Consider the following 27,060-nt stretch of genomic DNA (forward strand, 5'->3'; position numbering starts at 1 on the left):
TGATATACAGTTCTCCACATTTATCTTAATAAGATTTGAGCTTCCTATTAAATCTTAGTATTTGTCTTATAAAAAAGCTGTTTATTGTTGAGCTTCTTATGAGTAAAAAGTTATGTTATTGAGAGGCATCAAAAATGCAAACAATTGAGTATTGAACCCATAACAAATGCTATCGGTTCCAATACCTAATGTATGTGTTTTAGCACCTCTGTATATTACAATAACTCCCTCAGTTTCAACAGTTTCAGTGAGTCAGATTCAGAGACTTGGAACCTACCCAAATCATTAACAACTTTGTACAATCAAAAGATTTTTCCACATTGAAGTTCTGAATCATGTTTTACTTAATTACTAAGTGTAATTAATGTTTGTCCATCTCATTCTGCTAGAATGAAGCAAGTTTGAGAAAATGCTTGGAACTAACCTTGTGTCCTCATATTCAAAAATGTAGAAGACTTTGATCAAGTTCTCTGTCATTGTCCACTACAAGGACTTAAATGTTTGAGCTCTTAACAATTTTTCATCATAACTCATGTCTTTTGAGCACCAAAAATAGTTACTGTTCCGTTGAAACATCAATAAGATATTTATGATTTTTATGATGATGATAAGGCATTGTACAAAATCAGCAAAATATGAATTTCAGTTTTATACCCTTGCTGTAAATACAATATATACTGTAGAAGAAAACCTGCTATTTACCCTTTTCATTGCTTTTCATCACATTTCTTGCATTATTTCAGTTGAGCAGTACATGCTTTCAATAAAGCTACCCCAGGGCTATGTCTACTCCAGTGTCACATTCACACTCTTATAAAACATTTGCTTTTTCAACACTTACTGTAGTATTTTCTAATATTGAATTTCATTGCTCCAAACACTTGTCTATGTCTGTATCCCATTTATATCTGTGGAATATTTCAGCCTCAGTGACGGATCTTTCCTTAGTCATTATAGGTCAGTCAATGTGGAATGATTATTGTTTATATCCTGATCTGGGTAGTTAAAAGACCAATGCTTACTAAGAACTATGTATGACGTTTAAATTTAATGCAAAAGTATAAAAGATTATTCCCCCTTTCCTATGGTTTAGTCAATAAATAATGTATACGCCTGAAAAGTCACTGATATTTAAATGGCAAAACTAATCATTGTGAAGTACTGTGAATTAGATTCTAAAAATCTCCTCTGGTGATGATGGTAATTATATGAAGCACCTTTAAAAGCAATCATTAAGAATATAATTAGAACTCTTTAAAACGATTCCTTTGAGAAGGTGAAATGGATACTGACTAGCACAAATACCACAATTGTTGGGTACTTTACTATTTAATTTGTAATTTTGTATCTGTTTTTATCTGTATCTGACTGCATGGATGTCATGTAATTGTTGTTAAACAGAAAGGGTTTTCCTTCTTTGCTTGTTTGGCCTATTAGAAGGCATGTTTATACTAAGCCAAGGGTACTTTTACTATATTTGACTTAGGAGCTTGGATTCATTTTATATACCACATCCCTACAGCTTGATTAAATGTAATTGTATATAGTATGCGCTTCTTGGAATAGCTTATGACTGGATAATATGTGTAATGTTAAGTATAACTTTTGTCCCTGAAAGTTTTGGTGAACCAGTTTTTATAAGTTTGATTTTTTTTAAAAAAAAATTAAAACAAATCAAAAACAGCCCCCTGGGCAAGACTTAGACAGCTACAATACTGTGTAAAGAAAGGATTTTTGAACATCCTCTGTATTCTGCACACCATCACTGCATCAGTGGTAGAGACCTTCATAAATTACTCATTTATTTTGATGCTTTTATCCAAAGCAGCTTATTTAGCCACTCATTCACACAGCTGGCTATTTTAATGGAACAATTCAGGTGAAGTACTTTGTTCACATTCCTCGGATCTGAACCCACAACTTTGAATCCTAACCCCTGCTGCCCAAAACGGCCACAACTTTGGTGCTTCCGAATAGACCTCTGTTATTATATAAGGTTTTGTGACTTGACTAACAAATTAAACGTTTTATATTTCATTACACATTGAAGCTCATTAATGCATACTGTATCTTTTTCTCCAGAAATAGTTGGGGTCAGCAGGGCAGTGGGCATTGGAGGTTTCTGAGTCACGAGCAGTGCAGTGTTGCGCAACATTTAATATGAACATCCTGATTTTATGGGCTCATCATGCTGTCATTTTGCCAGTCGCCATGCTGACTTTTGCTCATATTACTGCAGAAATCATTTTGTAAGGATATGCAAGTCTGGCACTCCATTCTGTCCAGCAGCAGGATCTTGATCAAATAGGTTCTTTATTCACTTAATTGACCCGCAATTACGTACTTGGCCCTTCTGCTGACAATCACTTAAATAATTAAGGATTAGCTGGAACAAAACCTGCCTTGCATCCTTTAACATTTGTAACCATCAGTTTCATACACAGGTCATCTCTTTAGTTTAAATTATTTTAAGCACAGCAGTTCTAACATTATAAATAGTACCACAGCCCGATATGTATATGTCTCTTTTCAATCAGATACATCTTGAATTGCTTCTTTCTTGCTAATGCCAATGATATTATAATTCTCAGAAGTATAATAAGAAAGAACTTGTTTTTAATGTTTCTGTAAATTAAACATAAACATTCTGTAGTGTTTATATTTTGAATTTAGTCAATTTTATTTTTGTTGAAAATACAATTAAATGTCCTCAACTACATAAGAAGGCTCTTTTTCATATACAGTACAATACTTGATTCATCCTAAATCATAGTCATTTTTACACTACCAGCCATATCACCCTGCAGCTCACAACTGGTATCCCACTGAAGCTCAGCATGTGTGTACCTGGATGGGAGACCTCCTGGGAAAACGTAAGGTCGCTGCTACAAGAGGTATTAGAGGGGCTAGTTCACCCTGTGGTCCTGACTCTCTGTGGTCATTAAAAATTCCAGGGCGTTTCTTGAAAACAGTATTTCCCATTGGCCTTTATCAATCATGGCCTCCTAATAATACCTATCTGTGAAGTGGCTTCATTACTCTATTCTCCTCCCCACTGATAGCTGATGTGTGGTGAGCGTTCTGGCTCACTAGTGCTGCCGTCGCATCCTCCAGGTGGATGCTGCACATTGGTGGTGGTGGAGGGGAGTCCCCATTACCTGTAAAGTGCTTTGAGTGGAGTGTCCGGAAAAGTGCTATTTAAATGTAAGCAATTATTATTATTATTCATTTAACCAGTTTGATTAATCCCATCGGTTACCACAAACGGAATAAGCTGGACAGAGTGACCATACACCATAGAAATGTGCTTATCTGCTTGCCTTTGAATGCAATGAATGTTGCTGGTTATAATGAGTGACACTGACTAGTTTAGCCGTTATTTGTATTGATACAGCCTTCTGTCTTTGTTTCAGTATGTTGACTATGGATACTATATTGTCTCGTCCTGTTTTTGACTCACCACTTATTTAATCACGATTTGATACCTCTTGTAAATCTAGGGACATAGCATAAGTTGCTGGCAATAGGCCTGTCCTTGAGATTCATAATAAACTGTAGTGCTAATAAAGAGCTATTTTTAACCCAATATAAAAAAGTGATTCTGTCAAGCAATAAAAACCTCAATTCATTAAAATCCTACATCAAGATGCACCATAAATCTATTCTAATGCTTTAGAACAGCATCTCTTATCATTATAGAGGAAAGTTTGTACAATTTCTTCCACAGCATCGGGTCTTTGCATGCTTTATTTGACTTGTGTTTACATTTATTTCTTTAAATCCTTTAGAAATATGCAGGCAAGGACAATATTAAGTCACGTTTATCTACAAATGTGTAAATATAAAAAAATAAGTGAATTTACATGAAATTGAATATTTGATCATAGTGTTTAATCAATTTGAATGTTCATGTCCTTAATGAAATAGCAGATGGAAGGCTCTCACCCCCCTTATGATGAATTGATTTCCCGAGATATTTGTTGCATTTTGTCTCTTTGCTCCATTCTACACTATAATCGGCTATTATTTGAATGTATATAAAATGTATGGGGAAATTAAATGTAAACCTGCCTGTTTATGCATTGTTCATACCATGAAAATTGTTTAATTTCGTTAAAATTAAAGCTTTTGCTTTAACATTGACTTTCCTTTATCCATTTTGTTTAACAATTAATTTACTTTCTTCAGCCTTTAATTTAATCAGGTAATTTCGCACTTACTGTTATTGTTATTCACAGCCCTACATGTTACATTTTCACGTTTTCGTTTACGTATAGAATATGGTTATCTTTTTTGTTTGCCGTTACCCATTTTATAATTGACAGCAAACGAGGGACTATGTGTGTAAAACTGTTATCGTAAACCTTTCCCTGCTATTCAACACACATGGCACAAAATGGCTTTGGGGCTACCTGAACGCTAAACAAATAAATGCCATAAAGAATCGTGTAGCTACTTCCGCTTTGTTAAAATCCTGCTGTGAAGGTTTCAGCACGATTTCCCATTATTGCATCCTCCTGGTTAGTCTTGAAGTGGTGCCAAGATACACATAATTAGACGAGCACTAGGACCTTGCGGGAACAGGCTGTTGTTTCGGGGCAGGATTGTAAATGCGCCATGACTCCGTCTGTACTGATCTTTTTACAAAAGTGAATGTTCCTGCGTTGTGAGGCCCATTTCTGTCAGACCCCCTTTTTCGAAAAAGACAATAAAAACACACAGGTGGGTGATTAGCTTGCAAACACCCTTCCTATACAGTATCCTACAGTGCTTTGCGGCAGTAAACGTGCGATTTCTTTTCTGCTGAAGGTCATCGGCAGTATTTTAATCCCGAATTTCATTCTGTGTCTGATCTCATTGCAGCAAACCAAGATGGAGTATGAGTGGAAACCAGACGAGCAAGGACTTCAACAAATTTTACAGCTTCTGAAAGAGTCTCAGTCTCCGGATACAACGACGCAGAGATCCGTCCAACAAGTATCCTTTTAAGAATAGCATCATAAGATGGGCCCATCGGATAAGATTTGCGGTGTTTATGCTGTGCTGGATATATAATTTGAGGTTTCGTTAACAAGCGGGATGGAGAATTAAACCACACTTTTATACTTGCCATTGACGATTCATTCACTATCGAGCTCTTTTTTGAACGATTATATAAAGTTGGTTATCCCTTTTGTCTTCACCATTTTATGGTTTTGGAAGATGATCAGTTTTTCTCGACTTGGGAGATTTTTTTGTTGGGGGTGGGGGTAAACAATACATAGCTCACTCACTATAAGTACTGGTTGCCAATTCGCTTTATTTTGTAACTTGTTTTGATTCATGTTTCCGTGATTATATACTACTGCCCCAAATATTGCCATTTGTCACAGTCTGGATTAAGAAAAGCTTTAATGCACGTTCAAAATACATGTGCGGGTAAACTGGAGTACGTGCATGTGCTACAGAATGTAAAGACAGACCAAACGTGCCCTATGTGTAATACGGGTGTCGATGACAGCATTTCGTTTTCTTGGCGGACAATATATTAGTAGCACTCGCACCAGAGTTGTGCAATTTAATAACATGTACTTAACTGGGAATAAAAAATAGACCTGCTAAACTGCGGTCGCATTGTTTTACATTGGCTGGCTGTATCTATAAGGCAAGGGAAATAACCTTTTGTATAGCAACGAAAAGTCGGGAATTTGTCTTTACGTAAACATGCTAGATTGCGTTTTTATATGCGCCTTCTTAAACGTTATTTAAAAAGCTTATCACCAGCGTCATTTGCAGCGAGTTCATCTATCTCCATCACTTGTCTTCCAGTGCATAACTGGGATGCTAAATGTTTAATCCTTTGAGTGGAAATACTTGATAAAATTAATTTTTCTTGGTAAGGGGGGAATATGAGAATACCGTTTACATGATCGGGCCTCAGTGGCATGAAATTGTGACCCAATAACGAAATAAAAATAAAAAAAATGGTGAGAGGTGGCTTAGGAAATACGTTCATAAAAGACACCTCTTGTGTAAAAAAAATTGTTGACCTCGTGCACTGGGTCAGTGATCTGGTTAAGCAATTGTACAGTATTAAGATATTTTGTGTATGCCCTTAATACATAAATTCTGGGGGGGGAATCAGTTCCAAACTGATTTTTACAGTGTATACACAGCGTTCTGGTTCGGAAAACTACTTGGCTCAGGATTTTGTTGCACTCGAGTCACGGTTTTCAGCTCATTGCCTATTATTGAGAACTTTGTGAATCGAAGGTAAATCGCTGCTTGGGGCGTCTTTCTGTGCACGGCTCTACAGAGATTCGGCCACTGTCGCCTATATCAGGAGTGAAAAGACCAGTCCTCAGGTTCTGGAATCTACCAGGTGTCCTCGGTCTAAGTTAAACAAACTTCACTTGGGAGAAGTATTAAATTCTTCCAACTAAGCTTTAACTCGACCTCCCTTTGCTGCAACGTTCACCTGTTAAAAATTTAAAGAGATCTAGAAATTCTGTTTGAAGGGAACTTCTGATCTGTGATCATGTTCTTGTTTGAATGATCAAATATTCCTTTAAGTTATATTGATTTTTTTTGTGGGGTGGGAGTTAATATTCCTTATTATAATGTGGTAATAAGAGTATGCTGTGTCACCTCCCATCTTTATGAAGGTGTTACATCTTAAAAACAAAGTCCCATGCACAGTTGATGTTTTTGAGATTGCTGAGGAGGAGGTTGCTAATTTGGATAGTCTACAGGTATATGATTCTTGGAGGAAAGGATATTGCATGTTTTTTGACAAAGCAAGAAATATAGCTGGGTGTTCAATTGAAATAAATAGCTTAGTATCCATCTTACAATGGTAATTAAATCAGTTTTATTTTTTAACAGCTGTATAAACATTAACCAGACTACCATATCCTGTTAGTTTTGACTTCTTAGCTCATATTTCTGCAGCCTTCTTTATGACTGTGTTTTTTTAACTGAAGATTAGCTATTAAGATAGAAATAGTGCATAAGACCTAAAAACAGTCTGCCAGTTGATACGTGATATAGGCTGTGACCACCAAAGATATAGCAAACCTACGGTCTTGTTTAAATTCTAATTTGAGAGATGCCTTTAGAACTTACTTGTGGCCTTTGGAATGGTTTCTTTTTCATGTAAATTTATTTTTTGCACTTGTTCAAAGTCTTATTTGCTGCAGTTAAGTGTTGACGTGACATTGTTCATATGACGAGTACTTTGCATAACTCGGTTCAATTTACTTGTTTGACAAACCGTAAGTAATATTAGCAAGTCATGAATGGTTTGCCTGCAGTCTGTATTTGATTTTATGTAGGCATATTTTATGTTGCATTACATTTAGCTTGAAAGCATTAGTTGGGTTTGTATTATACTGGCTTATAGTTGTAACTAGTTTGGCCTTTTAACCCCTGTTGTGATGTGTGTATGTATATTCATGCATCTTTCCTGGTGAATAGGTAACAACTTAATTGTTGGATTTTTAATTTATTTCCTGAAGCTGTAGTTATAAAAATATTGCCTGTGTTAAACACAAGCCTTAGGGGAACCACTGTTGCTTTGTGGATTTGTTGCTAATTTTACCTCTTGCTTACATTTAGCTTTTCCTGCTTAGAGATACCTTGCTCTCTCTAAAGATCTGATCATCTGCTCTCTAAAAATACTGTCGGAAGATGATTTTATAGGAATGCTGTCCGGTAAATGCACTGCCACCTTTAAGTTATCTTCTAATGTAGAAATACAGTATTGGAAGTTATGGTTGTTGAGGTCCTTTAATTCACATGCAGTAGCATTACCACAACATGTAAAATGATACCTCTCTTGACTTGTAAGAACTCAAGAAATCCAAAATGAGCTACTGGAGCTGAATGGCCTGTTTCTAGATAATTAATCTGAGGATCTCATCCATCTGTTTCTCAATAAAAGCTAAGAGTATCACCTTCAGTGTCCCATAAGCATTTGTGTAAAACAATTGTTCCCTGTTCTAAGTTTTGCTTGTTTTCCTACAGTGTTGTAAGTGGAATGTTATCCTTATTACACTGTTCTCCTTAACCTTACTGATTTTTCAGAAACTTGAGCAACTAAACCAATATCCTGACTTCAACAACTACTTGATTTTTGTCCTCACAAAGTTAAAATCGGAAGGTAAGGAAGAAGTTTTTTGGTTGATGTGGATTTCTTGTGAATGTTAACTTGTTTCACACAATACAGTATTTTTAGTAGTTCTGCAGTTAACTCTGAGTGTTTAGCCCTAAAAATGGTTTGCTGGGTTAGAGTATTGTCAGACATACTCTGACCTGTTGATTAGTCATTTAAATTTCACTCTGTCTCTATAAATGTTAGATATCTCTATTAGTAAAACTGTTCAAATTGCACATATGCAGCAATAATGAAATAACAAGGACTCTGATCAAGAGAGGCTCGATGCAGATTATTGGTGAAAGGAATGGTTTTATGTTGATCAAAAAACCACAGTGCAACAAAACTTGACATGCAGAGCTTTTTTAAGGTACAGTTGAAGATCAGTGTAGTTTTCTAAGAACTGCATTTGATTTCCTTAGTGTCAGAAATGTCAGTGTGGTAAATATTTTCATAATGGATCCATTGATGGCTTCTAAAAATAATTAGAAACTTAGTCAGTGAGGTCTTTATTTGGTTCAGGAAAAGTTGCAGGAGTTAATTTATGTTTATATTTGAACCTTTGTTTGATTTTGTATGGTAGATTAAGTGATACATATTTCTTCAAAAGTACTTGACAAACCACTTGTTATAAATCTTAAATGTTGCAAGCTGTTATTTAAACCCTTAAACTTCATAATCGGTATGTAGAATTCTGTTATAAATGTCTTGTACTTTGATCCCTAGATATAGGAGCTGCTTTTTACATATTGTTTGTCACATTTCCTGGAGTTTCAAGCAGCAGTGCACAGAAAGAAGCCAAATAAAACATCTGGATCACATATAATTGTGTAATATCAACTGAAAGTTCTTATTCCTCTTTAACAGACAATCACAATTTTGGCACTTTGGTTACATGGGAACCTCCTTGTTTTTACTATGGTTTTACCAAGTATAACAAGATTTCAGGTGTGGTGGTTTTAATAACTGCATCATACCACCTGATTGCTATGAGAAAGTCAGTTGATCTCATTTGTCTAACATCTGCCTGTGTGCTGCATGTTAAGTTTAATTGGGCTTTAAAACAAAAGTATCTTAAGTTCAAATCTAATTGTAGTCTGGGCTGAGACAGCCATCTTTGTTCACGATGTTCAATTTAATGTAAGCATGTAATTAACTCCTAAAAAATGCAGGTGGGTAAAACTACTTTGCACTGGGCAGAGCCAAACTGCCACCAACTGTGTTCATTATATGTTCTAGGAAATCTTACTGTTATTGATGTTGTATGTGTGCTTTGTACTGTTTGCTTTGTGTAATAGCAAGGAATTTAAATTATAGAAAAGCATTGATGGAATAAATATCTTTGGACTTAGCAGCTGAGCGTAGAAATTTCTAGGTGTCAAAGGAGGATACGGGATCTAATGCAAAGACAACAGCTCATGATAAATTGATACTCATCATGACCATAAGATGTTGATCCATTTCTGTCATGTGGCCAGCCTGTGCTGTGATGGCGGCGGGCTGTTTTAAAAAAAACCCCGTGGCATGTGAAATTTCCAAGGCGTGATCCAGAGATCTTGGGAGCGTTCCCAGTTGATGTGAGACGTTTGCAGATGTCGAAGTGAAGGTCATCGTCGGCCACACGAGCAGACCTTCAGCTGATGCAGAACCCCAGAGTGTCTGCTGAAGAGTTGTCGCTAGATCTCATAATGACCAATGAAGGCAGCACTTGAGGTTGGAGGTCCACCCCACATGAATGTGAATCGTGTGATTTGTCTTTTTGCATCTGGGCACCTTGGATGTCTGTCGCACTGTTCCTCCCCATGTCGAGTGATGGAGGCTTGACGGAAATGCCAGCTCTGGTGGCTTAAAGGCAACAGAGGGAGATTATCGAGAAGGGCTGTTTCAACGCCAGTGTTACTGCTCAGACCTTTAGGGTGGTTCTTGCTTCTACCGGTTAGCATTAAACTGAGGAATTTAAACATCGAATAATGTCTCTTGGCTCTTACTGAAGCAGGCAGTCTACGCCTTCCTCAAAGACAAAGGAATTGAAAGAATGGAGTGACCTGTCAGGTTAAAGGATGTCGCCTTCATTGCCTGCGTCTGAGATGACCTTTGCATTTTGGCATTGCAAACAGTTCAACAACTGGTCCCTGCCCTGGGAGAAAGGTGGAGGAGAATCCCGGTCTTTTTTTTTTTTGATTGACAGAATAATTTATTGTTCTGGTGAAGCATAGGGTAGCTGTTCGCTGTAATAAGTGATCCCAGAGCACTCGCCAGTAACCTTGGTTTTTACTCTATATTGCATCGCTATTGCATTGTTACCTTGGTTTTTACTCTATATTGCATTGCTATTGCATCGCTAAGGCAGTGTTTTGCTTCATTTGCTCATTTATTTGCTTTTGTTTTTTTCTGTTTCAGTTGTAGTTCAAGATATAATACTAATGCATATGTGTGTACTCAGAGGCCTGGTTTGTTTCTTTGTGTGTTCTCAGTTTTAAAATCTAGACTGCAGCATCAGTGGCTCTGAAATGGATTTCATTCCTGATGGGGATTTTAATTGTGCAAAACAGACATCTGGTAGCCTGGCTTAGCGACCTCAGCCACTGTTCACCCTGCAGCTGAGATTTTTTTATTTTGGAAAAGCCATTTCATTCATTGTTTTTGCTGTGACCTTTGGTTAGAACTGGGCTCTGGATCAGTGTTGGCATTTGTTGATGAGGTTGGGTTTAGACGCTTGGGGTATTCTTTTCATTATAGAAAAAAAATACTGTACATTTCTTTCAGGATTTCCCAGCTTTTCAAATGATTCAGTTACTTTTTTTTTAAATTAAGTCTTGCTTGTTACCAATAGATCTTAATTGTCAATCAGATAGCTATATTAAAAAATACTTGGGTGATTATAAAATGACTTGTTTTTGTTGCTGCAGTTTTTGAAAGTGGATCAGATCTTTGTTGATTAAGGAGATGTATTTCAGTACATCTTCCATAAAATTTACACTGTTCCCTAATTGGTATCTTCTTACAATTTTTAGATTAAATGTTTTTTTAAATCTATCTGTTTAAAAACATTGTCACATAATTTTACTTTAAATTGCTTAGCGAGACACAATTGCTTTGTCGTATTGGACATTTTTCTTATCATGTGGCATAAGTAACATGGAATTCACCATGAACAATTTGCTCATAGAGGTCAGTGGATGGTGAAAGTGTCACTTGACAGCTGGACTTCCCATTTGGTGATGCTACGTTTTCTTCTAAACATAAAATTGGCTGTAATTTTAGTTTGTTGGCTCTGTTGATTATAGAAAAATGAGTAATAAACGAAGCGCAAATTGAGGGAAAAGGCAAGGGACTGCCATCACCATAGCCAGCAAAGTCTCTTCATCTTGCTGATTAGACGAATCCTGTGGTCACAACAAGCTTTCCTTCATCTCTAGCCTAAGGTGACCGCCATATGGATGTCACATGTTTTTGGTTGCCTGAAGACGGAGTTCTGTAGTTCTCTGAGATAAAATAGATAATTTGCTTAAATTTAGTCTCACTGGTTGTTTGTCATCATATACCCTCCCAGTTTGAAATGTGTTGTTCATGAGCTGGGCTCCCCAGTACGAACCTCGTACCAGCACAAAAAGAAGGTGGACTAGGAGGGCTTTCCTACATAAACACAAACTGGTTAGTGGTGTTGCCCGTTGTAAACACTGGGGTCCTCCAGTGTTGGAGATCTCTTGCTGTCAGGCACCAGACAGGTCTTAGGATCATTGGTGCTCAGGAAGGCATCCAGCTGTCCTCACTTTGGTGGTGCTTGGTCATTTCTGTGTACCATGGTTTTGGGAATCCAAGACAGTTGACTTGTGGAAATGCCTTAACTGGAACCAGTGATGTCCGAACTGCATTCTGAACTGAGACCTGTGTGGCAAACTAAAAATAAGAACTTTACCGGCCAGTGGGAATAGGCTGAATTAAAAGTATCACACAGATTAGCATTAGGGCTGCAGTTCTTACTTCTGCCTTTTTTGGTTTCTTAGAAAATAATCATAAGATAGTGCCCCACAAGTTTTGAAGTAACGGCAAGCTTGTTTTAATTTTCAATTGACTCTTTGATGTAAGAGGAGTCTTTTATTGATCAATGTTGTAATTTACTGATTTTTAAAACCTTCAGGTGCTCTAATGAATTTGGACTCTTCTGTTTTTAAAGAGTCATTTAAACTCCAGTACCGTAATTATTCAGAGTTACAGCAAAGTGAAGGTCGCATGTTTTTGTTGTGTTGTTTCATCTTGGAAATATGCAGAAAATATATATATATTTACTTATGGATTTCTCTGTGCATGAATACTTTGGTTTTGGCCTTTCGAGAACATAAGACTACAAACAATAATCCATCTTTTTTTTTTTTTTAGAAAAGCTGGGGTATCGGCTCCAACAACATGGTTGTGTAGCTGTTTCCATCCTTACACAACTGTTTGAGGCCTTCATCTGATTTAAATACATTCAGAACTTATTTACAGCCTTTACGCTTTTCTGTTAAAAACAATTGAAAGTGTGTTGTTCATTACCAGGCTGGCTTTGTGGTCTTCCCTCCATTTTCTGTATATATCCCTGGAGATAACAGCAAACAAACAGTTTTTATTCACTTGAGAAATGTAATGCATTTTCTCAAAGGAGTTGTTTTGCTGCCTCCTGAAAAGCTTCCTGCTGCATTTAGCTCCAGATAGGCTGGATTTGCATTCAGCAGCAATAGTTGAAAGAGTATAGATAAAATTTTGCAATTTGCTGCAAACGATATTTATCTTGGTAAAAAGATGTGAAATACACAAGGTCAGTTCATTTTCCTATCCTGACTTGGTAATTCCTTTTGTTTCCTTTATCTAAAGCAACCCTTTATTTTAAATATTAAATTTAGAATGCACTGAAGAATGGAGAATGAAGAAATGTGTTTTTCTGTTCTGTAAGAGATGCTTGGATGTTAAAAAAAACAGACGTGCAGGGCTGGACATTAATATGCAATGCCTAACCTCCCAGCTTTTCATGCATCATTAGTAATATTTCAGTTTTGCTATAAGATGTAAGTGTTTTCAGATGGTTGTTTTTTGAGTAAATAAAGGTTTTAGGAGTTGTACCAAGAAAGCTCTTACAATTGCTGCCATTTGAGACGGCTCAAATGCCACTGCTTCAGTGCTAATTTAAGATTGTCAGCGTTCTCTGCATAGTGTCTGGCTCTTTGATGTTACAGCACCCTGTGGAAGGTTTCTTTGTTTTAAAATACAGTGCACAGAGCTGGGCAGATAGACAAAAGGATGCATCAGAGACTCACGTCTGGCTGTTGTGTAGAGCTTTTTATTTTTGAAGGAACAGTACTAAATCCTTGGTTGTAACTTGGTATCAGGTAATAAAATATTCAAAGGAGATGCATATTACTGCAGTGAATCTTAAGTCCTTTGTGCAGTTTACAGTGCCTGCTTTGTCACCAAAAGGGCGTGTTACTCACAGACTATTAGGTTGTATTTTGTTACTGTAGAGTCCTATTCCTTTTCAATCATGGAAAAGCCTTGGAAAGCCAGACATTTTCTCCTTGTTTGTGTGACTCTTGAGTTTTTTTTTTTGGGGGGGGGGGGGGGGGGGAATTGAACCAACTGCATAAAAAATATTTTTGGCGATTATTTGGGTGGTTTTGTAATTGCAGTATTGACATGATTTACACATCTGGTTAGTTGCAAATGCAGATGACGATGTTCTCGTTGTTGTCCAGAAGAGAAATTAAGCTGGTCATTGACCGTTGTATTAGTTTATTCTGGAGCAAGATAAGAGACATCTTGCTATCAAATCCATTGAGTGGAAACTGTTGTTATACCTCATCCAGCTGGGGATCAGTGTGATTGTACTAAAACCATTCTAATTCCCCTTTGCACAGCTGCTTGCTAAAACATTAGCTGATTTTAATTTTCAGGTTGTTCTGCCTTAGGGAGGTTAAATAATATTTATAGCCAGACCCTGACATTTCAGTTATCTAGTACCTGCTTTATCTAAAATATTATGAAAGGAAGGATTTCACAGACGTTTGCAATCAAAAAACAGCTTGTAGTAATAATGCAAATGAATTGCAGCCAGGGACTGTCATTTATATTTGATTGAGGCAGGTGTGCTGTTTTCTCAATACCTGAAGATATATTGTTCTCTTCTACTTTTGTTCACAGATGAGCCCACAAGGTCCCTGAGTGGTCTGATTCTGAAAAACAACGTCAAAGCCCATTTTCACAACTTCCCCAACGGAGTGTCAGACTTCATTAAAAATGAGTGTCTGCAGAACATAGGTGATTCATCCCCACTGATTAGAGCCACTGTGGGTAAGTTTGCTCAGTGCTTAACTAGAGGTTGTGGAAGTATTCTGGCTCCTAATTTATGTGATGACTGGTCATCTTTATGGAACAAGAAAACTGATGAAGGAGTAATTTATCACCTCTATCAGCTGGTTGGATTTTTTTTTGCTCTTGTCGTATTAAATGTGTGGTGCTGCTGTAAATGTTGGAGAGATGTTTAGCACATCTTGACTCAGAATTACGAGCCCAGTAATTGCACATGGGGGAGCATAAGGAAGTGTGGTCTGACGCCAATGACACTCCCACCGTTACTCACCCTTTAACACATCACAGGCTTCGTAGTGCCTGTTTGAGGACGGGTACGTCTCTCTGCCGTAGTACGGCAACCCTGCAAGGGCCTGAGAAGCCACAGGGGGCGCTGTTGCCCAGATTGAGAAGAGCCTTAGGTAGTGCTGAGGCAAATGGGTGCTGCAATAGTGAATCCCAGTCACAGTCAGCTAGTGAAATAACTGGTTCAGACCCACAGTGCTTGGATCATAGAGCTCGGGCAAGTGTCTTAATCTGCAGAAACAGAATGTATGGCAGGATTGTTTGTTACATTCAGCGTTGTGGAGTATAAGAAAAATTGAAGAGTATACATATTTATTGCAGCTGCTTGTCAAGAGGGGAATAAAAATACCAGAACGTACTGTATTAAATTTATCTGCAGTTTCTTTCTTGCTTCTAAATTAGTTGGAAACCTACATATCTTTCCCATTTTGGCTCTCTTTTATCGAATGTATTTTCTTCATCTCTAATTCTGTTTGTATTTTTTTCTCTCTGGTATATCGCATCCATTGGGACCTTCCAGATTTGAGCAGCCTGTTTATAGTCATCTTTCCCAGCCTCTCTTTAAAGAATAATTTAATTCAAAACTTAAAGAAGATTTTAATTGTAATCCTTTTTCATCTTCCAATCATTGTCACCTTCAGTTCACTCGATTACAGCAAGGACATCTTTGTTATATAAATGCTGAAAGTAAAGCCTACAGTTGCAAGCAAAAGTTTGTGAACCCTTTGAAATTACCTGGATGTCTGCATATTTTACTTATTAAAATGTGGTCTGATCTTCATCTAAGTCACAATAATGGACAATCACAATCTGCTTAAACTAACAACACAAAAAATTGTACTTCTTGTCAATATTGAACACATGTGAGCCCTTGTAATTAGTAACTGGTAGAACCTCCTTTAGCAGCAATAACCTCCACTGAACGTTTCCTGTAGCTGCTAATGAGACTTGCACAACGGTTAGGAGGAAATTTAGACCATTCCTCCTTATAAAACAGTTTCAGTTCATTGATATTTCTGGGATTCCTTGCGTGAACAGCTCTCCAGGTCATGCCACAACATCTCAGTTGGGTTGAGGTCTGGACTCGGCCATTCTAGAACACATTTTCTTCTGTTTAAGGCATTCTGTTGTTGATTTACTCCTGTGTTTTGGGTCATTGTCTTGTTGCATCACCCAACTTCTATTAAGTTTCAGGTGAGTAGCAACAGTACTGAATTTCCTCCATTTCTAGACAGTTTGTGTTACTGTGGATAGATGAACACCCTGGCCTTTAGAAATGCTTTTGTAGCCTTTTCCATCTTAATGCATCTCTACAGTTCTCCTTCTAAGGTCCTCTGATATTTATTTTGATTGGGGCATGGCGTACATGAACAGCTCTTTCTTGAGAAGAACAGACTTTGTCAGTAACCAAGCTTTGTGTGCCTTTTTTTATAGGGCAGGGCACCTCCAACCCACACCTCCAATCTCATCTCATTGATTGGAACACCTGACTCTAGCTTTTGGAGAAGTCATTAGCCTAGAGGTTCACATGCTTTTTCCAACCTAAACTGTGAATGTTTAAACGATGTGTTCAGTACTGACGAGAAGCAGTACAATTGTTTATTAGTTTAAGCAGATTGTGTTTGCCTATTATTGTGACTTGGTTGAAGATCAGACCACATTTATGTGAGTAATTAATGCATAAATCCAGATAATTCCAAGGGGTTCACAAACTTTTTCTTGCAACTGTATAATATAAACTGGATTTCCTCTCAATTCAGCCTTGCAATCTTTTTTATTCAGATTAAATATAGCTGTGTTGTAGTGTTGCACTGTTAAAGCCCAGTTGTTGGGGTCAGAATTAAGAAACTGTGCTTTTAAGGGTCTTTTTTTCATTTTACTCTATATAATGAGTATAGGGAATGTGAATATGCAAATTAATGTTTGTATCTATTTATACATAAAAAATAGCCTATATATAATATATGCCCCTGTCCTGCTAGTTTAAAGTTTTCACCACTTTCATATTTTCTATAATAAATACTGTGAACTGTAAATAAAGTAAATTTATACTTCTGTGAAATAAGCTATTTTGAGCAATAAATGAAGTGAAGGTTTGGGGGTGATGTATTTTGCATGCTATATGTCCCTGTTTTAATTGAAATATGTGCAAATACAATGATGTAGAAACCAAAAAAATGAAATAACTGGAAAAAAAGACTTTTCTGAATTGCAGTTCTGTTTCCATCAACATTGACACCTGCTAATTGCTGTGTCAATCTGAATGGAGATTGTGTTTTTTTCCATTTATAATTATTTTTTTAATAATCCTAAAATTAAAGTAATCAAATCACTTAATTTAGTCACAATGTGAAAGATGTATTAAGCCTTTGGGGTAATAAACAAGGGAGTGGGTGGGGGGTAATTAATGCATTGTGGCTGTGCTATAATTTAAAGGCTAAGTGTTTTAAATTCCTAAAATCTTACATTTTGGATAGTTATACCAGTAAATTGGTAGTACCTTTAAACTAAAAGCCCTGTGTTTCTGTAGTTTTTTTGGTACATAGCCCAGATATTCAGGTCAGAAATAGGCAAGTCTTTTTATAACATAATTCATTATAACGTTACCAAAATAACTTTAAATACAGGTAGGGGTTTTTCAATATTTAAGTCTTGTTAACTAGACCAGTGTTTCTCAGCCTTCTATATCTCTTGGTATACTTACATAAATATTAAAATAGTGCGACACACCTCCTCCCTAAATACACATGTTCTTTGGCCATGGACATTATTATTAATATTGTAAATAAAACTTATTTCGATGTTTAATCCATTGTCATCCTCCTTGTCCCAGTGGGAATTGATGACCATGGAACACGTCATCTGTGTCTCTTTTGTGTTTTATGTCTGTCAGACGTGAAAACTGAACTCGCAGTTCTCTTGTGTGCAGTCTCAAAGCAAGGTCCCTGTTTAGAATTTGAATGTGCCGCACGAGACTTGTTACTTCAAAAAATCATTAACTAATTTTACTATTTTATATCTCTCATATGAGACTGAGCACTTTTTAATGCCTGAAGGTGTGCCAAAACCCACCATTTGAGAAACACTGGACTAGATTGGCAATTATTCTGTATTTATTTGCTGATAAGAATTTAACAATTTCCATACCTAATTTATGGATTAGAATTCTCTATAATTATTAATGATCTTGCAAACTGATTAAGCCTATGTTGGAAGGTTTGGGTGGGAAGGAGAAAAATATTGCAGTGTTTAGTAAAATCTGATTCTTATTTTCTGAGCTCCTTCATTTTTAGTGATTTGTAATGGTTTTAAATTGGATGATACACAAACCTAGAGACTAATCAGTCTTTTTATTTCCTGTGGTTTTCCTTTTTTTAAAGGTATTCTGATTACAACTATTGCCTCAAAGGGAGAGTTACAGAATTGGCCAGAACTTCTGCCGAAACTCTGTGGTCTTTTGGATTCTGAAGATTATAATACCTGTGAGGTAAGGCGTTTCATCTACAGAAAGGAATGTGGTAGTTTATGGCTGTGCTGTCCTTTCAGTATTATTCCAAATCAGTATGTTGAAAGAGGTGAATGGGGGAATGAGTAATAAATGCTATTTAATCTGATGTTCTTGGTGGGAAGGGTTTAGTACTAAGCTTAATGCTTTGGAAAAATCTGTAGCCCTACAGTAGCAATTACATTTTCAATTGCTGTACACTGCTGATTTCTTTAGGATTGGGTGTATCAGTGTTCAAATGACTCAGTATTTATGTGCAGCACATTGAACACCTCAGGATGAGTTTGCATTTACCAAGGTGAAAAAAGGCAGGATATTATGGAGCTTCTCACACCGCAAGGTTTTGAGAGAATGCAGTAGTGCAGCACAGCTGTTAACCATAGCGATTGACCTTCAGGATATTTAGAGTGTTTTTGGATACTTGTTATCAGAAGTACATTGTGAATAGACCTCCCCTCATCATTTTGCAAGACGAAGCGGAAACCTGCATACAGTAACTCAGAGTTAATGACAACGTCGTTGATTTATTGTTCCGAAATTGAAAGTTTTTTTTTGTCAGGTCATGTAGAAAATGTGCAGCATGATGACTAAGTCAGAGATTGAGACTGTAAATGATGTTAAAAAAAGCAGTATTTAATTTCTGTCAATCATTTACAGGCAGAGGTGTGGAGTTTAGAAACCGTGTGAAATGATTCTTGGATTTATGCATTCTTCCTTGGAAATCATGTTCCTAATCGCAAATAGTCCTTAGTGTGTTCCTGTAGAAATGAATTGCAGGAGCTCTACTATTTTTACTTTATAATTTCAATGAGTTACTGAGTGCGTTCAGTGAAAACCTGTGTAGACTCAGATTTAAAAACTGTTCATTCCTTGCCCAGTTATGCTTTTGGGCACATTTTTTTAATACATTTTCTCCCTTATTGGGCAAAGACTAATTCTGTTCCACTTCACGTGAGCATTTTAAAACTCAATTTAAAAATGTATGTCTTGGAACTCGTCTGCTGGTCTAAGTAATGCAAACATCTTTGAGGTTTCTGTTCATAGCTTTAGTGCTTGACTCAAGTTTAAGATTTAAGAGTAAAGCTTGTTATGTATAAGTTGAATGCTGGTGTGTAAAGAATTATGGAGGCATGTTATGGATGACAATTCAGTAGAATATTAATGAATATTGTGATTAGTTTAAAAGCAGTGTCTCTGTGAGCAGAATGAATGTTAGCTTTCAGTATTTCTTTAAAATGTCTTACTTTAATGTATTGCCTGAGCAGACAAAAGCAATTAGGACTTCGGTAATCCTTTTACCCCTGTACAGTTAAAAACTTCTATATTTCCAGGCAAATTTAATATTATACCCATTTGTATTCTCAGAATAGTGTCACCTGATTAGTTTAAGCAGTTCATTTCTGTGTGATACCAGTAAGGTAATCCTCCACATTAGTGGCTCTTTCATTTTCTGTTACTTAATGAGTGGGATTTAACTACAAAACCAATTTTTTAAACAATGATTATTGCTTTAGAGTCCCGTTAACATGACAGAAATAATTTCACGATGGCAGCCTTAGTGATAATTCAACTGATCACTTGTCCTTAATTTGTTGAGTAGTTTACATAAATATTTGCAATAGGGAAGCAACATCAGTTTTCCTCATCATAAGCAAATCAAAACTGTGTACAGAAACAAATGATACAATCAATGTGAGCACAGTCATACCAGTTTGTGTTGTGATTACTTCATTTTAATGTGTTGACATAAACTGCATGTTGTGTCAAAACTCACTGTGATTCTTGTAGCACTATTCGAATGACATACGGTAGGAGGCATTGCTGTTGTAAGCTAGTTTGGGTAATTCTGAGTGTACTTTTAACCAGCTTAGCATTTTTACAATTGGAAAGTTTTTGCTTAACTAGGTGATGAAACGTGGAACCAGAAGAATTGTGGTTTGCAAGAAAATTATTTAAACTGAAATTTGATTGGATTTGTTAAATGTTTTTTTGGATTTAAATGTATTTAAGTAAATCACAGTTCAAGTCACTTATAAGTAAACTAGGTAAATCAGCCATTAAGGGATCGTTGTGTTGGAAATTGAGGTAGTTTATCACATGAAGTTTGACTTTGAGAAACCATTAAAATCTATGACCTCAAAATTATATGTGGAAGAAAAATGGTAAGCTGTACCCAACTCATAAATCATCTCTCTTTAAAAGATTAGAACATCTTGTAAGCTACAGTCAAATTGCTTTCACCATATTAAGTTTGCTTTTGTTGTGTATTTAGCTTTTCCAACTAGCTGCGGCAACAAAGGAAGACAAAAGAAAAATGCATTTTGTGATACAGTATATTGTTGTTCACTGCCTAATTTGTGATGATAAATGATATGGCATCACTGCAACAAGTGTTATAATGGTATCGTATTCTGTTGGCTGTACAAATGATTCTGTAAATGTCTCTTTTGATTGTAAATGTTTATGGAACCAATGATTCTCTTGTAGTTCGCTGCTTTCTCCATACATGCTGCTGCAGTTGCTGGCTCTTTTTCACCTAAATGGATTCCAACTATTAACATGTTTCTTTCCCAGCTGGTTCAGTGATGGTGTGTAGCCGTTATCATACATAAAGCAAATTCTTTTCCATGCGGAGTTGATATCTGTGGGAGCATATCCCTAGATGGTATATAAACATCTGAATATAAGTTTGGTAAGATACGGCAAAATTAAACTTCTTGTTAATTGTACTGTTTGTGTAGTTATATTGCACTAGATATTCAGGGGGGTTTACTTGCTGTCAGCCATGTTGAGAATTGCCACTGTACTGCGTTAGGTGCTAATTTTTAAATCCTGCAGAAACTGTCAGAAGCCTTGGTTTAATAGCCGTCTAAAATATGTCTGAACCAGTAGGTTTTGTGACTTGAAAAGAGCTAGTTCCTTTTCATCCCATTCCAACTGTTGTGTGTGTTAGTACTTTTTTTTTTCCTTCAACGACGTGGGCAAAATGAACTGGTGTCAATTTGCAGCTTCTGGTGTGTCTGTCACAATCTAGCACTTAGTTCCTTTTTTCTTTGCCTCCTTAAGCTGTTGTCACACTACATGACTTTTCCAAGGATTTCAGTCGTAGCCTTTATTTACATAATCGTAAGAAAATCACAGTGAGTTGTAGAGTCGCGGTACGCACCTGTTACCATTGGGTATAGTGTGATACCCCCAGCGACTCACTCATAGCACTCTTAATAGCCCCTACGACACTCTGTGACTCGCTACGATAAAATCAAACAGGTTTGATTTTTCCGTAGTGAGTCACACTCTTGGTTCTGCGACAGTCAACAGCCAATAAGTGCTCAACCAGAAGTACAATGCACACAATGTGCCTGAAAGGAATGCAGGAAAGTGAGTGTTTTTGACTGTGCAAATGGAGGCGAGGCTCGTCGAACTTTGGAGCCAGCATAGATGTCTGTTCAATGTTTCGTGTTTGTTGTTTACTTTCGTGTGTCGCTTCTCCTCTTAATCCGGTGTGATCCACGTTGATTGGCTGCTGAAATGAGGCGACGTTGCGCTACTTTCGTAGCGCAACTTGAGATTTGGAACCATGATGAAAAGTCATGATCGTGTAATTGGTCACCCCCTGCAATTCCTAGCCGGATAATTTGACACCCTCTAGGACAGAAAAGGCAGCGAGATTCGGCAACTTCAGTCATTTAAATTTGACACGCTCTCATGTTGAGTCTTGTAGTGTGACAAAGGCTTTATCAGCTGAGTCATTTGTTTTCTTTTTGAGAGGTCAGATAACATTGTTTTACTAACTTCATCTCTCAAGGTTTTAATACTTTGTAATTAATTAACTTTGGCAATTAAGTTGTTTGCAGTGAGAGCACACCTAGTGATCCAAGGAAGTTATTATATGTAATGGAAATGTGTAGTTCTTTAAGGACTGCAGATGAAGGTATCTACATAATTACATCCTTCAGTTACATACTGGGTGAGAATCATTTAAGTTGGAGCTGTTAAGAACTAAAGCAAGGGTTTCAAACTCATTCACACTCATATTTTAATTAGATTTACATGAAAAGGTACTTGAACACACCATACCAGAAATACGTAGGTGTATACAGGTATCATTGATAAACTGCAGGATTGAAATGCAAGATATCCAGGCTCTGGGATTAGTGGTATTGTGCACAGGTCTTTTTTGTTCTTCCCACCCATGTTGTGCAAAAACATGTCGCTTTCAAAATAGATCTGTTTCATCATCAACTGGGCTCTTTTATTGGATAGAGGTAGAGATCCATAGGTAGGGTGGCATATGTTTGACAGATAGAAAAACATTGCTAAGTGTGTTGTGTTCGAGTGTGGGCTGAGAAGGCTTGGACAAATCCAAGATGAGGTTCTGACTACACCTGCGACAAAGGTGTAGGAATAAAGAAGTTTGGTGGGCCATGAGCTGTATCTTTGACGCTACTGACCTAAGGGTTTTTGTTTTGAGATTGTATGTTTTAGTGATGTGGACCAGAGTTACTGTCTTATGTCTATCTAGTGATTTAAACACTGATATAAAGGAAATCAATCTTGGATTAAAACATTTTGTAATATAGAGCATCAGAAAGGGTTTTGTGTCATTTTATGTTTCAATGTTCATACTTTTGTCATTCGTTTTTGTCGAGTTTGAATATTCATGTTGGTACTTGAATACATTATTTTAGGTAGGTGCTTAAAATCACTTGAGATCCTGTAGGGGTTTTGACCTTGCATTAAATGGCTGCTGAAAATAAATGAGAATTGATGGCTTCACCTAAGAATGTTATTTAATTAAATGAAGTCTTTCTAGCTCTAGTGGGTTTTATAATGGAAGTGCTAACATGTTTCTAGTAAAGGCAATTTTTTTTAAATTAGTGTTGTAACTATACAGAAACAAAAATATACTCAAGAATAGTTATAACTGCTTATAAGTTGTTTAAGCACTGCTTTTGTTTTGCTGATTTTTCTTTGTGGTTGTGTTACGGATATTGATTCCAGCAGCAGGAAGCCAAAACTGAGCAGGGGCTGTGCACTGCCATGAGATAACATGAAAAAAGGCTACTAACAAGAGGAAGCCTTTCGGCCCAACTAGCCCATTTGGTAGTTTGGATTTTATCGATGCAAGGATCTCATCCAGCCGTTTTCATGAAAGATGCCAGGGTATCGGCTTCAACAACATGGTGGGGTAGGTTGTTCCACACTCCCACAACCCTTTGGCTAAAGAAATGCCTCGTTCTTGGTTTTAAATGCTCTTCCACACAGTTTCCACTTGTGCTCTGTGGCTCGTGTTCCTCCATTTCCATTTCACTGAAAAACGTTACCTCCTACTGACATCTGCTTAGTAGGAGTTATAATGTGAAGCCACATAACACCAGTTTCTCTACACGTGGTTTGTGTTTTAACACCGATAACCAGACATTGTGTTGCATACTGTTATGACATGACTGTCCATTTTTATTGTAGGTAGCTAATGTTGTTTAAAGCTTTTTGACTCCCCATTAAACACAAAACATGAAGAGCCCTTTAATCTTTGTAAATGCAATTTGGATGTTTAAGAAGGTTAATGGTTTCTCTGTCCTCAGTGACTAGTTATCCTGATTTACTTTATTTAAAATTACCCACAAGTGTCACAGAATACATGGAACATTTGAAATGAAGCTCCTTAGAAACTCATATTCTAACACGTCAATGTGTGAAAAATTTCGATAGTTTTGATTACTGATTGCTGCTCATGTAGTTAGATCTGTAAAGGGAAGAGTTCATTTTCCATAATATGCTGACTGGGTTTTGAAAAATGGAGAACTAAGCTTTGCTAAATGTACTAAATGGATAAAAGGACCCTTAGTTAAATGATGAAAGACAGGCCCAGGTCACACACAGTTGCAGAAACATTGTAAAGTAATGCTGAATTTTGAGGAACAGTGAGTACAAAAAGCCCTTGCTGTGAAAAGAAAAGACATGGACTAGAAGACTGACAATACTATGTGGACAGACTATTTTTATTCTGTTTGGGGTAATCAATAAAGATTTGATTCCAACCTTAGCATTATAGATGGTTCAGATGTATTATTAACTTTTATTCTTGCATAGTTTTTGAAGTTTTATGCAGAAGCTGATGTGACTGATTTTAGGGTTTTATCATTTTGCACATTACTGTACTTAAGCACCAAATGCTCGTTAAAACGAAACAGATGTTCTGACTTGGTGTGAGACACTAGCAGCCTGGCGAAACATATTAGTATTAATCCTATTCCGATGTCCAATGTGAACAACTTTCATCTTTACCTCTGTATTCTCTGGGGTGCTGTTGGTAACAGTGTCTGTGTGTGTTTCACTCAAGGTAGTTGAGGACTTTGCTCTAGCAGGAGGGTTTTCAGTAGTGTGCGTTGTGAAAAAACATTATTGACTGTGATGCAGATACTGCTGGCAAGTGAGATGCAAGTTGGTAGGGTTCATGCGCCAGCTCTCCATTGTGTTGAGTAAGCACCACAAACCCTTTGTGCATGTCTCTAGTCTGAGCACTGAGGTACAACAGGACTACATCACAGAGGGCAAAGGGGACTGGGGACAAGACTTCCCAGGCATATTGTTAAATAAGTGCTCTGAATATTCAGCCTTTCTCTGTTCATTTATGTTAGAAGTTATTCTGAATGACATCCTTGTCTGTTGCAATTTCTATTTAATCTACCACAGTAATTGTGCAGTTGTCTTGGCTCAGCTATACCTGTACTTTAGTCACAATTGACTGTCACATCCAGGATCAGCGAGCTTGAGCACTGGGAGGAAGGGCTTTAGTTAATCACAGATGGATTCTTGTTTTCATTTTGATAACCGAGTTGAATATTCTTTGCTCATATGAAGGGCAAGCTAAATAATTTCCTGGCAGTAAAGTCGAGATTGAGAGGTAAATAGTACCTATTGATTCAGGGCCTTTCCATGTCAAATCTATCAAAATTGTAAAGATTTAAAAAGGCATGCAGGTCTGTTTCTCAATTAACCTAACTGAAGAAGAGTATAATCAAAGCACAGCTGTGCTTCATGATTTCTCACACTGTTGAATTTTTAAATACACCTTCCTGTCTGGTGCAAAAATTAGCATTTCTTCTTCTAGTTTGATCCTTCTGTCCTCTGCAGTTAAAATAATTTGGAACCACTACAATATTTGGCCAAGTAATTCAATAAAGCATTATTCCAAGTTGCAGTACATCTCACTATCGCTGTTTATTAATTTAAGATTTCTATGGAGCAATTCAACTTTCAGCTTCATATACAATTGTCATATGTAAGATAATTTTACCCACCCAGATAATTATAGAATTTACACAACACAATTGAACATCTTTCAAGTTTAGTCAGTGGCTAATTAGGTCATCAAGATACTTCTAAAGAAATTATTACATAAGTATCATTGAGTTGATATTTGTACATAAGGGTCATAACATTTATCTACCTCTGGATAAATCATCATTTTGCGATATTTATCTCTTTCTGAAATATGCTCAGCAATAGAAGCCTAATATGTTGCATCTCCTATACCACAGTATCTCCTGTTGATGTATTGCCATACCTCAATACCAACCTTTGGGAATTGTAGTCCTGAGGAAAGAGCGCCACCTGCTGGTCTACCAGCACCACTTGTAGCAGAACCTGGTTTTCCTTACAGGCCATCCCAGTACTGACCAGGCTCAGCCTTGCTTCACATTAAAGATGTGATCAGATCAGGTGGTGGGGAAAAACTACCATGGTCAGGCAGAATTGTATTTTCAGGATGTATTATATATGTGGTTAAAATAAAGAAAAATATGTGATGGAGTTTTTTGACAGATGTTTGTATGATATTCCTTATGATGTAAATTCACCTGGACTGCTGTTGTAGGTTCCATTCCTATTAATCCTAATCTGAAGACCTCAATATTGGAAAATTTTCTGTTGCTTGATTTCTCTGCCCTGTTTTCAGATACTCGTGCTTTGTTCAGGAGCAGTAGAAAATTGCATTTCATGTGTTTGTTTTCAAGGCTCACTCATGTTTGGGTGCTGAAACAGTGCATACAATAAGTCACACAGAAGCTGGAACTGGTCATCATGACTCTTCTTGGCTCTTTTTATTGTCAGCTATAGTATGCAATGCCCAATATGAAAGGGGTGGGGGGGTGCTCCTGGTCTTGGACAGTCCTTATCCAGCAGGTGTTTCAGAATACAAATAGACAAGAGTAGGTTAAGATCATGATGGTGGGAAATGGGAAAACACCCAACAGATCGAACTGGTATTGGGGAACAAACATGGCAGTCTGGGATCTCATGAACAGGTCCTTGAAAGGACATGCGACCGTGGATAAGGAACTGTTGCGGTATGTGGGAGTGATAGTCTCAGGCTCACTGTGATGGAATGGTGAAGTTCACGTACCAGCACAGGCTCACAAGACCGCTGCGATGGCCACCTACCTTTTGCATCTTCCGTGTTGTTTTCCCCGACTGGAAATTATGCGAGTCAGAGCAAATTTGAGAGCTGACAATGTGGGGGAAAAGTTGCTCCTTGAACTTGTCCACTTCCTTTTTCAGTAACTGTCATTATGTAGATTTGTGGTAACGAAAGGCTGCATTCTGTTAAGACAAATGAGGCATTTAGTTGTAAACAGATTTCACTTTTCTCAGCAGAAACGTCTTTGTTGTGCCTCCAGCAGCACAGTAAAGAAGAGGTAGGTATGTCTGAATGTTGAAGTAATGTGTCTTTTGGGGGTTTGTAATATGTTTGTCTTGAAACATGAGTTTCTCGTTTTCTTGAGGAACATTT

General features: G+C 37.1%; 1 protein-coding gene across 2 annotated transcripts in view; it reads left to right on the top strand.

Moving 5' to 3' along the window:
- The first annotated feature begins 4,594 nt into the window (after nt 1–4,594).
- The window catches only part of tnpo1 (transportin 1), a 57,736-nt gene continuing 35,270 nt past the window's right edge, over nt 4,595–27,060 (top strand). For both annotated transcript variants that reach the window (XM_006627101.3, XM_069187054.1), the window contains exons 1-5: nt 4,595–4,722; nt 4,864–4,977; nt 8,065–8,140; nt 14,309–14,458; nt 18,142–18,248. In XM_006627101.3, coding sequence (XP_006627164.2) covers nt 4,654–4,722; nt 4,864–4,977; nt 8,065–8,140; nt 14,309–14,458; nt 18,142–18,248 — 516 coding nt within the window. In that variant the 5' untranslated portion in view covers nt 4,595–4,653. The remainder of the gene's footprint in view (nt 4,723–4,863; nt 4,978–8,064; nt 8,141–14,308; nt 14,459–18,141; nt 18,249–27,060) is intronic.

Source organism: Lepisosteus oculatus, chromosome 3, assembly GCF_040954835.1.
Source record: "Lepisosteus oculatus isolate fLepOcu1 chromosome 3, fLepOcu1.hap2, whole genome shotgun sequence".
In the NCBI taxonomy this organism is placed as follows: Eukaryota; Metazoa; Chordata; class Actinopteri; order Semionotiformes; family Lepisosteidae; genus Lepisosteus; species Lepisosteus oculatus.